At 40.3% G+C, this 14,800-nt stretch overlaps 1 protein-coding gene across 2 annotated transcripts in view; it reads left to right on the top strand.

Annotated features, from left to right (window-relative positions):
* The first annotated feature begins 1,327 nt into the window (after positions 1-1,327).
* Positions 1,328-14,800, top strand: part of galcb (galactosylceramidase b) — a 51,959-nt gene continuing 38,486 nt past the window's right edge. The window contains exons 1-7 of one of the 2 annotated variants that reach the window (XM_085256311.1): positions 1,328-1,509; positions 1,662-1,730; positions 1,806-1,869; positions 2,195-2,308; positions 2,809-2,948; positions 3,840-3,878; positions 4,065-4,192. In XM_085256311.1, the coding sequence (XP_085112437.1) occupies positions 1,369-1,509; positions 1,662-1,730; positions 1,806-1,869; positions 2,195-2,308; positions 2,809-2,948; positions 3,840-3,878; positions 4,065-4,192 (695 nt within the window). In that variant the 5' untranslated portion in view covers positions 1,328-1,368. Of the gene's footprint in view, positions 1,510-1,661; positions 1,731-1,805; positions 1,870-2,194; positions 2,309-2,808; positions 2,949-3,839; positions 3,879-4,064; positions 4,193-12,837; positions 12,969-14,800 lie in introns of both variants that reach the window. The other variant, XM_085256310.1, reaches the window with a different exon arrangement.

A 14,800-nucleotide genomic window follows, 5' to 3' on the forward strand; every position in this document is an offset into this window, starting at 1 on the left:
ATTTAATGGAGTGTTTTTCCCAGCAATAAAGCTACCATTTTAAGTTACATTTCCATGTTCGATTCCTGTATGTAGGTCCTTTCTCCTGCCTGCCACACAGCGAAACATGACAACAGTGACCACTGGGTAATTTGTGTTATAAACATGGATAAACATTACTAATCTGTAACGTGGGTTGTATTAAGTGGTTGAGAGGAGGCCGCAGAAACACTCAGCAGGACACTCATGACCACACTGGTACTGGAAATTCCACAGTGTTCGTCTTTTAATAAACACACTCTTCACCAACCGCTGCTGTCTTACATGGAGCAAGCAATGTTCATACAACCTGTAACATTACTTTGAGTTTGGGAGCTGAAAAAACGAGGTCCATCTCAGTCCATGTGTCCATGTGTAAGCACGTTTCTCCCACACTCTACAGAGGGCAGTAGCACATACTTGTGACATCACTAAACATTAACTTGGGTTGTCTTAAAGAGACATCACACAGTTGAGATTGTTATAACTTCCTAATCAGTGTATACGTGTATATGAATTTAATAACCCATCTCAAAATAGACAGAGCCGGGTCCGTGACACAAATCGTGTTATTTTTATTTTTTAACAATGAATATGTCATTTGATGGTTTTTCCTCATTTCAGTCTTGTTTTTCAATTAGACTTGCTTTAATTTGTTTCACAATAAATATATTTAATAACCCATTACTTTACAAGTTCTCTCATTTAGAAGACTTCACTAAAAGGGATATTGTTTATGGACTCATTATGCACAATAGCAAAGATGACTTTCTGGTGAATGCTATAATCACTCTTTGTACATTTTAAATACACAGATCTAAACATACAAAGCTGGCTTTTGTAAAATTTTTATTTCATACTTTAAAGCCCTTATTTTATGAAAACAAAAGATGCAGTGAAACCTTTGAACACAACTGAAGAATGTGATTTAGTTAGTAAGCCCAAATTTACCCCTTTATTTTCTCTTCCTTTTTTTAAAAAACTGAAAGCTAATTTCTTGTAATCACCTGCTCCAAAGGAATCTTGCAGGAGCCATGTTGTTATATATTAATTCTTGTTTTTGCGTCAATAAAAAAAACAAAACAAAAAAAACTCTTCTAATGCAGCAGACAAATGCCTCACCGTTTTTCCCCGGATTTTAAGGGTGGGTCGTGTGTACCCTTAAAAAAATCATTGCGAACACTGTTTGAAGATTTTTTTTTTTAAATTGCGGACGTTCGTAGAACGAAATAAACGTTTAAAAGTAAATACCGGTGTGACGGGTTTCAACATCACGTGGCCGCTCAGCTGCGCTGTCATGTGATAGAGAATGTGCGCGCGCGTACAGCGTCTTGTCAGCTAGCGCTCAGGATGGACTGCAGAGAGTCGGCGTTATTAGTGTCCGTTCTCCTCTTGGCTTTGGCTTTGTGCTCTGCTCAGAATTATGTCCTGAGCGATGACGGGGGTCTGGGAAGGGTTTTTGATGGAATTGGAGGTTTAAGCGGCGGAGGGGTGAGTTTAGTGTATTTTACTAGAGTACTTCCTTGTACAACACTGCCTCCACAGGAACAATCTGATCTATGCATGCCTGCCTGCATGTTTCTGTTTCTCTGATTAGCTTATTATTTTACTAACATAACATTTCTACGTGTGCCTTAATGTAGGCGACGTCTCGGTTACTGGTGAGTTATGCGGAGCCGTACCGCAGCCAGATACTAGACTTCCTGTTTAAGGTACGACAGAAGCAACTCATTCACACAGTTCAGTTTTAAGCACGGGAACTCACTGCTCTGTGTTCCTATTTTCAGCCAAACTTTGGAGCTTCTTTGCACATTCTGAAGGTGGAGATCGGAGGAGATGCGCAAACTACTGGTAAAGTACATTTAGTCACACTACATTTCTGACAGTTTCTAATTTGTTACTTGTTACATTTCCATTTCTCTGCTGCCAGGTCTGAAATGCATTATGACACACAGCTAAAGTCCAGCAGAATGACATAAATTCCTTCTTAACAAGGAAACACTTGTGACATCTGCTTCATATGGATCTTAAAGTCTTGTATGGATAGGATATTGGCTATAATTACCACATATTTTGGTGCTGGGGTCGTGATAGACACTTTGGATCATAGTATAACTTCAAGAATAAACTGACTCTCTCCATTTTTTTGGTATTATTGAACCTCTGATTTGATCAGATGGAACAGAGCCGTCTCACATGCGCTATGAAAATGATGAGAACTACTACAGAGGCTACGAGTGGTGGCTTATGAAAGAGGCCAAGAAGAGGAACCCAAATATCACACTCATAGGTAAGAAGGAACATTGCTTCCTTTTCTGTCTGATAACTTGACAGCAGTAAACCAAAACCAGTAGACATCAGAGGGAAAATGTCATAGTAGGAAACTGAGATTTAGAATCTACATGTGTTGTTACAAATGACCACTCCTGCTTTTCTTGGCATGAACACATTTGGTATTACTGGCAAACCTCATGGAATTTCTGCCAGAACTTTCCACCCATTTACTTCTATCCGGAGATTTTGTTTTTTTTTTTTCATTTATTTTTTTTAAAAATTTGAATAAAGTAGTTTTGATATAAAGGTTACAATTCAATGCATGCAGTTATTTTATATGGAATGTAAATAATACAATAATATTATTGATATTATTGAAAACTTTAACAAGTCTGCTCAGTTTGTTGGATAGATGGTGGGGGTGATTGGAAATGTGACCAGATAGTGAAATTTATATTAAATGTAACACAAAAAGAATCATTGTCTTTTCTTGTGTGTCTGCTTGTTTTCATATAGGTTTGCCCTGGGCGTTTCCCGGTTGGGTGGGCCGTGGCAAGAACTGGCCCTATGACTACCCGGATGTCACTGCAACATATGTGGTGAACTGGATCCTTGGTGCCAAGCAGTACCATGACCTAGACATTCAGTATGTTGGGGTGTGTATACCACTTCTCAGATTAGAATGCAGCTCTGCACAAACCCACAAAATTCATGCAATAATCATCTCTACTTCAACACATTGCTTTTGTGGTCCTTACAAAGGCTGCTTCCTCAAAAAGTGAGTGCTTTGCAGCTTGGTGGCTTTTGGCATGTTTTGAACTTTCCTTTCATAACAGGATTATAATTAATTAATATAGCTATTAATTATAATTCTTTGTTACATTTCAAACACACACATTCATTTTTGAGCTCTGGTTAAACTGTTTGAACATCTGACTGCTTGCATTATCTCTCAGTATCTCTGGCATTCTCAGGATTTTAATAACCAAAAGTAGTAATGGTCAAAACTTCTAAACACTAAGCAGTTATTTGCAGCCACCTAGTGACAGTAAATTCTCTAATGTAAGTCCTGTTACCAACTTCTGTATTTCATCAAATATAAACCAGGAATTGGAACAAAGATGGACCTCTAGTAGCAGATGTGAATCTGGTCAATGTGACCAAGTGAAAGCCAGCCCACAAACACAGGGAGGAAAAAAGTAGTTCTGTTAATGTTAAATGTTACTTATTGCTCTCTACAGTAACTTACATGGCTTTGATTCATTCATGTTGTCTTAATCCTGTGCGGCTGTTGTTGCATGGAATTAGCCCTGTTAGAAAATGAAGGGTTTCTGTCCACTAAAGTGTGACTTTAACATGGTAAGTGGGAACATATCAAAACCTGACTTTGTTGTAAAATGTGACAGATGACATTTATTAGTTGCTTAGTACTGAAGGCCTGCCTGGAATATAAAAGCTTTACCACGTGATACTGGATTGATGGATTTGCAGGAAATTGAGCCTGCAAAAGTTTGTTTGCAAACTAAAATTCTCTTTCATCCATTTAGATCTGGAATGAGCGAAGCTTTGACATCAAGTACATTAAGGTAAACATAACTTACTGTTATCTTTCATTGTACTTTTGTCATAATGAGTAGCCTGCAGTGTAAATTGAAGTAGAAAAACAGCCACTAACATTGAGTTGTCCTACTGAGAGATGCAGTGTGACGGTGTTTGGGATGATTTTAAAGCTCTAGCCGAGTTCCACTGAGAGCATGTCTTTGTCGCCAAAGGTGCTCCGGAACATGCTGGATAAAGTTGGTCTAATTGGTGTTGGCATCATCGCAGCAGACGGCGATTGGAGCGTCGCTAATTCTATGATCCTTGACCCATATCTTAATAATTCTGTTGATGTGATTGGGTAAGTACAGAGTCTCAAGAAGTTTGAAATGAAATGCTCCCACTGCGTAAATCATTGGACCAGATGGCACAGTAAAAGCAGAACTTTTACCATGTGCTATAAGTTTACTTGAAGGCTATTTGGTGCTTGACAACTGATTGCGTAAATCCGAAATGTCCACTGAGTTTGGGTGCGTCTCTGTTAAAGCACACTCTTCTTCCACAAGTACCCAGCTGAATGTTTGTGGCTGTTATTTTGCTGGACTTGAAAGATAAAGTTGGAGCTGAATCATGTGTAGGTGTGTTGCTGCTGAAAAAAAAATTTCAGATCTGCCACATTTCTTAGGTGGTTTTAAAGCTGCATTAAAAAAAATTTTTTAAATATGAATATTGACCCAATACAGAAAGTAATCATAAGTGCTGAGAAATTTTTTTTATTGAATTTGGAGTCTAATTTGCATCTGTCTCTCCTGGGTGACAGCATGTTGATGTGCTACTGTAGGAAAAAACGAATGACTACAGTTGTGCCACACACTTATACAATCAAGCACCTAGGCATGCAGACTGCTTCTACAAACATTTGTAACAGAAGGGGTCGCTCTCAGGAGCTCAGTGAATTCCAGTGTGATGCCGTGATAGGATGCCACCAGGACAACAAGTTGTTTTTCAAGAGTTGGGTTCAGCCTCTTATTTCCAGTGAAAAGAAACAGTCCATAGATCACAGTTTTGAGCCATTTTATTGATTTATTGGTTTTAACTCAGTAGGCGTGATTGCGGATGCCACGCAGTTGCATCCACACTGCCCCACACACCACACCCCACTACAAACACATAGTGAAACACTGTCAGTCATGGACTGACCCATTAACATTACTGAAGCAGTGTAGGATCATCTTGACAGAACAGAACAAATGGCCTGTAAATGGTAAATGGCCTGTATTTATATAGCACTTTACTAGTCCCTAAGGACCCCAAAGCGCTTTGCATATCCAGTCATCCACCCATTCACGCACACATTCACACACTGGTGATGGCAGCTACATTGTAGCCACAGCCACCCTGGGGCGCACTGACAGAGGCAGCTTGTTAAGGAATAAAGGTAACCATACCAAATATCAAGAGTTAGTGTAAAAGCAGATGAAGCTGATCACCAGCCTCAATCCCTGCCCCCCTCAAATTCCCTTTCCTGGACACATGACTGTGATAGCTGGCCTGGTGAAGAGACAGCTGGAGTGAATGCATCTATGTTCCGTTTCCTAGTGTAATATAAAGAAAAAAAAGGAAAGGTTCAAGACTTTACAGTAACATTGTAGCATCAGAGAGCACCAAAATATATCAAACATTATATGAAGGACTGGGAGCCATAACCTCAATGATCACTTATAATATCTTCTCTTCTCTTTTGGCTCTCGGCGAAGGCAGTTGCACTTTTCTCCTCTCCTCCTTCCCCTTATCTTCCCTGCTTAGCCTCTTGTGCCCTTGTCTTGTCTCGTGTTTTTACTTTTCCCTGGAACACTCTCTCACAGTCTGTTCTCTAAAACCTAAAATAGAATTATGGATTTGATCAACTGGTCTCTGAATGCTATTGACACCCTTTTCTCAACGAGAGCCCGAGTGCCCTAGAGGTACTTTCCCTGCCGGATACACGATGGACGGGTGGCAGACATGGAGGATCGTGTGCTTGGCGGGACTGTCGATCGAGGACGCTGAAGATATCTACCTATTCGGAACCATGATAACAGGGTTCTTGCTGATCGGAGCTGGCTTGGCCCTGGCTTATCGGAGAATTAAGAAAGCGGAACCGGCTGTTCAAACCCCTCCAAGGCTGCCCACTGGGATTGAAACGGTGGGACGAGGCGCGACTTCTCAGAAAGAGCTCACTGAATGCAGCATGGTTAAGATCTTGGAGAAGCTTACAGCTGCCGTGAATACTCAGAATAAGACCTCTGAGTAGAGCTGGGCAATATAAGATTTTTTCACATCACGATATGTTTTTTTTCATTTCAGGCGATAACGATATCTATCATGATATAAGCCAAATAACTATATTTGTAAGATTTAAATGTGCCGTTGCTCACAAGTAAAGTGTGAAATAATCAGCAGCTTGTTTTTATTTAAATATTTATTTCCCATAATAAGTTCAACAGGGTAGATGTACTTAAGGAACATGAGACTTTTTCAGATAAATAAAGGCAAATATTGCAAACTACACAAAAGGCTATGGAACGCCAGGACTGCCATAATGAATTAATTAAATACACCATTAAATAATTAATTAAATGTGACAATAATTAATTAAAATTGGAATTAATTAATTAATTAAATAAATAGTTATGACACATGTAATTAATTAATTATTGACACATTTAATTAATTATTTAATGATATATTTATTTATTTCATTTTGGCAGTCCTGGTGCCTGGCTCTCATCTTGAAATAATTTTATCTGTCAGCCTCACCCATCAAACTCAGGGGGCGGGGTTAACGCTGCCCATGCAGCTTCTCTAACATTTGATTGGTTGCCGTGCAAAGTAAGTCAAAACAGGTCGATCCTAGATAATCGATTGCTTGTGTAGACTTGGGGAAGCCAGGTATCCCAGAATGCAGATCAAATCACAGGCAGCAGTGGTGGTGTAGTTTTAAAATACCCCGTTTTTCTGTCACCAGCTACACTTTTAACAGTGTTTTAGCCGCGAATGTCGCGCCGTATGTCTGGTCAGGTTGTCAACATAGAACATGTTTGCAAAAGTGCTCAGATGTTTTCAGAGATTTCACTAGCTCTGCTAACAATTAGCATGCAGAGTGCACCCAGGGGGTTACGTTAACCGGTTTGTTTACATATTCCACTCTCCGTGTTCCACATGTTGCATTCGCAGATTCTCATTTTCACCGAACGATCGTCTCTTTCCGCCTGGTTTTGTGTCTCTGTGCTTCTGTAACATAAAGAACGAGCTGACATTTTTCTCACGAAACCAGCGATCAGCTCAACAGACCCTCAGTTTACCTGCATGCATCCTCCTCCTCATCTGTCAGCTGTTTAACACCTGCTGCTAATTCAAGAAACACGCCTACGTTACCTGGTGATAGTCACAGTTTAACTGGGCAGCCGGTGCTCGATATAAAGCAATGTCAGCGCATTTTTCTGCACAAGATAAGTAAATATAGTATTTTTCCCGAGCTGCTGGAGCTTGTTTCCTTACAGAGGACTTTATAGGTGAACAGCTTCATCAGCGGCTGATGTCCAATCACCGGCACACAGCTTTGAAACCTCAGCTGAGTTTTAGCTCTCAGTGGTTAAACGCTGGACTTCATTCACTCAGGTTCTGTCTGTTTACTTCGCTGTTTTATTTACAACTGAGCAAATCGGTTTGGCTGAGGTTAAAGTTACGTTTCATAACTGCATAGTTTCACAGACGTTTAATGGTTCACTGGCACATGTGTTAGACTGAACTATTCGCTTTTCTTTATCTGGTGTGTTTTGGATTTAACAGTGAATTTTGAGATTAAACTGACTTTTATAACGTTTTTATACAAAGAGGAAAGAGAAGGCGCATTTCCACCGAGAGGAGCAGAGTTTGCAACAGCATGTTCATCATGAAGTCTGCAACATGGACAGAAATATTATATCATCTGTTTTTTAATAGTTATTCAACTGTATTCTAAGCACCAGCTGTCTGTTAGAATGAGATTTTTTTTTCTTTCTCTCTGTTGGCAGAGGTATAAAAATGCGCAGGAAAATCTGACGTGCATGGCAAACTTCACCGACAATATTTAGGGAGGAATAAACACACATCAAACATAAATGAACCATTTTTTTGCTTTTTCGGTCATGTTATGTTTACCTGTCAAAGGCTTGTTACAAACTATGAAACACATCGTGCAGACTTCTGGATGTTAGAAGAAAACTAATACTGCTCATGAAGGAGACTAAAGGCAGGAAGGTGTCCTTTAAAACTAAACATGTTAATAGGACCTCCCTATTTATAGCATAGTTTATGATTTAGCACGTGTATTTCAGTAATAGCCTGCTGATTTCAGTGTAGTGGTGAACAGTCGCACAGCTCACATAGGCGTTATCTGTGATACTCCTTAACTATAATTTATCCAAGTTAACTTCAGTTAACCATTCAGACGGTTCTTTTGCAATGAAAAACATAAACACCCATGCTGCCGGTAGGTTTCCTCAGTGCCAGCTGTTAACATTATAGCTGATTATGCAGTAACCATGGTAACCACGGACTCTGAGCAGCTGGATCGACGGAGGTCAGACAACAATTTTACATGTATGATCTTAAAACAGGACACAGCCACTATACGTGCTGGCCTCATATCAAATGTGAAGGCAGACTGAGTCTATGTTTGACATTTTTTAATATCTAATCTTCCTTTTCAAACATTTAAACAGCAGCGAGTCTGCAGCTGAGGGAATACAAACTCAAATTGTTGGAACAGGTTTGCTCGTTTCTTGGATTCATTTGGTGATTTATTAAATGTATAAATGTTATTCTAATCTGCTGCTGAGTCTCTTACACTTTTCTTTATGCTGTATATTTTCACGTCTCTGGAATAGTTGGCAGTTAGATAGTCAGCTGGGAAACTTTGTGTTAACTCATGGAGCTGAGGATATCGTGGATATGCTGACCTCGCTCCGTGGTGTACAGGGCCGTTTACCCTCATGATTAATATTCACAATAAAAATATTAGCCGAACATCATGAAGTCTGTATGTGTTTCATAGTGTCGAACAACCTTTGTACAGTTAAAGCCAGCAGTTACTACATGACGGAAACACCAACGTTATCTCTTTTATGCGTTTATACACAGATGACGCTGATTACTGAACAAAAACCCAAAGATCAGATGTTAAACAGATTTATTTGCACTTTCTCCTCCTTAAACATGTTTTTAATGTTAGTTATAATTCAGAATTGGCGACTGAAACACGTAGGACACATAAGAACATCAGGAAATAAAACACAGATAAATATAACCTCAGTAAAAGAAGTCAGCGGGGGTTATTACAGCTGTGTACCGGGGCCTGCGCTTTGTCGGTGGGATTGCTTGCGAGGCAAGCGGGTCTATCCCACGCTTTGCCGTGAGACTGGGCAGACATCTCCGAAATCATCGAAACACTTTTGCAAAGAGGCTGTATCTTGACAAACCGACCAGACACATGAAGATTAAACCACTACATGCTCGGCTACAAAAATATTAAAACGGTATTTGGTGACACACAAACAGGGTTTTTCAAAGTTCAGTTCTGTTAGCTTCCACATGCCGGTTGTTGTGTGCTAGAAACAATGGCCACCAGGCCAAAGCAATGGTTTTGACTCGATCAGCGTTAACCCCGCCCCCTGAGTTTGATGGGTGAGGCTGACAGATAAAATTATTTCAAGATGAGAGCCAGGCGCCAGGACTGCCAAAATGAAATAAATAAATATATCATTAAATAATTAATTAAATGTGTCAATAATTAATTAAATGTGTCAATAATTAATTAATTAAATGTGTCAATAATTAATTAATCAAATGTGTCAATAATTAATCACATGTGTCATAACTATTTATTTAATTAATTAATTCCAATTTTATTAATTATTGTCACATTTAATTAATTATTTAATGGTGTATTTAATTAATTCATTATGCCAGTCCTGGCGTTCCATAAAAGGCAGCCGCTAAAGCGTTTAAGTTTCAAAATAGAACAAACGAAACAGACTACTAAATTGTCAATTCCACTTAGAAACAAAATATTAATTCTAAAAACAAATCTTAGTTTGTTTTACAGAAGAACAGACAACACTGACTAACTTTTGTCAATATCAAATAAACTGAGAACTAAAAGGAAATTCTCAATCTCTCCTTGTTGTATAGCTGAGCTTTTCAAACAGTTTTAACAGTTACTTTAGTCTGACAAAAGCCGAATGACGAATTAGCGCTTCCAGTCAGAGACTGAGGCTACGTCCACACGTACACAGGTATTTTTGAAAACGGAGATTTTTCGTTTTAAAAAATAATCCCGTCCACACATAAAGGCAGAAATGAAGGAAAACGCTGCTATGAACATGCCAAAGCAGCAGGTGGAGCTAGATTCCTAACTGTGCAGAAATGTTGGCCAATCAGAAGTCTAGAAGCCTCGGTGGGAAAAAGTAAACAAAGCTGGGGCATAGAAGCAGAACCGAGTCGTATGTGTGTGTCACGCTTGGTTGATTTTTCTAGTCGGCACACTCATTTCCTCCATTACCCGGGCGGTACGGTGGCTGGCTGCTTCCCAAACAAATACACATGTGCGGCTTGGCACTTGTGCTGTACGTAACAAGTCACGTGACGTGACGCTGCGGCTGTGATTGGTTCGGCTCTGTGCTACTTAATTTGGATTGGCTGTTCTTTTTTTTCTTTTTTTGTAAGAGGACAAGAGCGGCGAGGTCTATCGCGATATTTTAATTTTTCTATCGAGAAAAAGTTATATCGCGATACATATCGTTATCGTTCTATTGCCCAGCTCTACCTCTGAGCATATATTGGATTACATCAAGGAGAAGATCACTCAGAATAACATCTCTGAGGGAAAGTTGGATTACATCGTGGAGCAGCTCACTGCAGTCGTGAGTAGGGATGGGTATCGTTTAGGTTTTATCGAGAACACAAAATTGGTCGAAAAACCTCTCATGTTCAGCTGTTTTTTGTTTTTTGTAAAAAGATAACAATGTTAGCCTTTTCTGCAGCTATGGGGCATATATGGTATCGCTCTTGGATGGAAGCAGTGCTTAATCAATGGAAAAAAACACAAACTTTGTCCAAAAACCTCTCATGTTTAACTGTTTTCCACTTTTTCTTTGGTCATTTTAGCCTTTTTGGCCAGGGTGAAGGGAGTATCTGCCATCAAACAAGAAGACAGCCGCATGTAGCTATGATGGTGTTTGCTAGTTCACTTTACTGCATTAGGTCAGCCTACTCAACGTAAATTACACACGAACAACATTAAGCTACTCACACAGAGAAGAACGGCTGCTGCTGCCATCATCATCCGTCATCATTTCTGCTACACTGGCAGGGCTAGGGGCCAGGACTCTCCTCTTCGAGTTTTTGGGGGATGTTGCTAACTCCGGGTCCGATAACAGGCGCCACACCCGCAGTAGATGTGCACGGTGTGAGGTCTCGCAGCAAGCTATCAAATACGGTGCATTTCTCGGCTTTTAAAAAAACCCGCTATGCGTCGCCAGGTGTTTCATCGGATATGAGGTGTTACTTCCTTTGACAGTATCACAGTATCAGCTTAAAGCACTTGCAGGCTGCTGAGTTTGCATATTTTGCTGTGAAGTACAGCCAGACTTTTGACCGCTTCGCCTTGGGCATTTTTAATCTGTAGCTCTGCTCTAAAAGAACGTACGTACCTGGGCCCGCCTACTATCCTCGGAAACGTAAAATGATTGGCTAGAATCTAAAGTGTATCACAGCTCAGGGAAAAAAAAGCACCGAAATAAAGCACCGAAATGTGCGCTGCTTTTCGGTCTGGTTACTACCGTTTATGTCAGAACCGGTGCCATCATGGCACCGGATACCGGTAACCATCCCTAGTCGTGAGTTCTCAGAATCGGCTATCAGAGCACAAGAATGACAAGACCACGGAGCGCAAGTTTGATAACATCATGGAGAGGCTCGCGGCTCTCCACAGGAGATTGAGAGACCAGTGTGTGTTAAAGAGCAGCTTTGAAATTCTCATGAGTTGCTCGCATAAAAGAAAAATCACCATTTATTGCGGCTATCCCTTCGGCGCCAGCTGTGGGCTCAAGGCTGGAGCCGAACAAAAACTCCCTGATAACGACTGTGTTGAGTCTGTTCCTTCCCATTCCATGCAAGGCCACCTGGGTTGGCTGGAAGACTGTTTACTTAGCCTGGCAGGCGAAGGACACTGTCTCAGCTGAACTATGGACATGCATACACATACACTGATATGCACACACTCATCACCCCTCCCTTTCCAAACGCCTTCGATGGTTGTTCCCTCCTGGGGAACACGGCGGGTCTGAGCCCGCGCTGGAATGGTAGCGCTGGGCAGGATGGCTGCTGTGTTTGCTTCGGATTACTCCTCACCCCCTACCCATCCCTGTGGCTTGTCACGTGTTACATAATGTTGTGCTGTGGACATTTATGTGCTTTTTTGTGCAGAGGAGTTTTTTTGTTTCTTGTTCTCATGCTGTCCTTCCCGGAGCCCAGCATGAGTAGAGGTCTCTTTTTTTCCTTTTGTACTTTCCCATTGTAGTGTATATTTCAATGTTTTTCTGTAACGCTACCGATCTCCGACCTGTTTCCCCATGTGATGTCTGTGTTGTGTGTGTATGGTCGGGGGGGGGCGTCCCATTTCACTGCAGGGCACCCTGCATGTGGTGAATAAAGCCTTGATTGCTTGATTTATAATAAATTGTCCCAAACATGGACAGAATCACTGAAATGTTAACTGTAGTCAGTAGTTTATCCCTCCTATTGCATCAAGTCTCTTACAAAAGCATCTTTAATGCCACCAGTTTCTTGAGAAACTAGTTCTGGATATAAAAGTTTTATGTGGAAAGCAGCAAACATTGTATAGACAAATTCTGAATTGTGCTAGCTGTGAATCCGTCTTCTCTGCTGTCAATCTCCTTCTATGACTGTGACTGTCTGCACCAGCTGCTGCGATACACTCTGGATAAGAGTGGTCTGGAGAGGGTCAAGATCATAGCCAGTGACAACCTGTGGGAGCCCATTGCCTTCTCTCTGCTGCTAGACCCTGAGCTGAGCACAGCTGTAGACGTGATAGGGTAGGATCCTCCTCTGTCAATAGTTTGTATACGTAGCTTATGTTCTCTATCCTCAGCAGCTAAAACTTCAGCCAGCTGATGGTTGCTGCTTAAAAATGAACCACCTACAAGGCTTTAAATGGTTTGGCACCTTCATACCTTTCTAATCTTTTGCACCCTTATGTTCCATCTCGTACTCTCCGAGCCCAGGATTCTGCCGTTTTAAAGGTTCCTAGAGCCAGAGAAAAAAAACTATCGGGGAACATGATTTTTCTTTTCATGCCCCATTTTTGTGGAACAACCTTCCTCAAGATATTAGGCAGGCATGCTCTGTGGAGGTTTTCAAAGCTAAGTTGAAGACCCACTTGTTCACCCTATCCTACATGTCTTAATTCTTTGCCTTTTAGTTTTGTTTTTTGTTTTTTTTATCGTTTTTAACTTTTATTATGTTTTTAACTTGTTAATTTGTGTTTTTAACTTGTATTGCTATGCATCACTTTTATTTATTTATCTCTTTATTTTCAAATAGCTGTACAGCACTTTGTCTGAAAGCACTTTATAAGTTTATAAGTTGTTGTTGTTGGTTATTATTATTATTATTATTATGTAAACTACTAGCAGTAAAAACAACATGCTTTTTTCTAATGGCAGTATAGCACAGAGTCGTTTGTTATTCTTTCTTTTGCGTTTAAACAAAGTGCAGCATTTAATACCTTCTAAGACGGATTTCATCCACGTTTCAGAGCCCATCACAGCACAGAAACAGCTTTGGTGAAGGTTACAAATGATCTTCTTATGGCCTCTGACAGTGGACTCATCTTTGTGCTTATTGTGCTAAACCTCAGTGCAGCGTTTGATACTGTTGATCACTTACCTTTCATGACCACGTAAACGGGGTGGTAAAATCAGCATTCTATCACCTCAGACGTTTAATGAAGGTTAAGCCCTTTCTTTCCAAGCGTGACTTGGAAAGTGTTATTCATGCCTTTATTACCTCACATTTAGATTATTGCAATTCTCTTTTGTCCCGAATTCGAAAATATTGAGCAATGGAACAAACCAACAGAGGCCCAGAAGAGTGCAGTCAAACAATGATTTATTGAGTACACGCGTGGGAAGATGTATACAGCAACACCAGCATCGATCTTCACCGAACAGCTCAATTCAGAATGGTTTTATTCATGTCAGGGTTCAACCCCTTCTGCGTCACAAATTAACATAATATGCATCAGTTTCAGTAAATGGTCAATCTTAAACCGCTAAAATTAGACAAAGAAGTTCCTTTTTCTATCACATCTTCCATACAAGGCAATTAGGTTCAGACACAGACGGTCCCTCTGGGCTTGTCCTCTTCTTGACTCATCTTCTGTCATCTGTCACTAAGCAAACTAAAATGCAGTTAGAAGCTAAATGAATACCAGGCCTTCGGCCTGGCCTATGTTTAAATCATATGTCTGTAAGCATGAATGCTGTTTATCCTTCTATTGCTCCAAGTCACCTACACAATATATTGTGAAGACATAGCGCTTCACAAAGCTTGAAACCTTTAATAGACTGAGCATCATCTCTGAATGAGCACAAATATGCAATGTGTGTATAAAGTGATTATGGCTGCACCTGTAATAAAAGGTTAATCCAATGCCAGTATCTTTAATAAACATCTTGATGCTATATCAATGCTGTAGGTTATATTATCAATGCAATGTTAATGATAAAGAATATATTGTAGCAGTAAAATAATTTCTTTTATTTCCACACTTTTAATAGGGGTTGGGCAGGGCACTTTGTCACGCTTGCAACTAGTGCAAAATGCTGCGGCACGATTTTTAACTGGCAAAAGGAAATTTGACCAC

The sequence above is a fragment of the Mchenga conophoros genome, linkage group LG19 (assembly GCF_057382185.1).
Source record: "Mchenga conophoros isolate Kocher_MC1m ecotype Shallow Benthic linkage group LG19, M_conophoros_male_GT1.1, whole genome shotgun sequence".
In the NCBI taxonomy this organism is placed as follows: Eukaryota; Metazoa; Chordata; class Actinopteri; order Cichliformes; family Cichlidae; genus Mchenga; species Mchenga conophoros.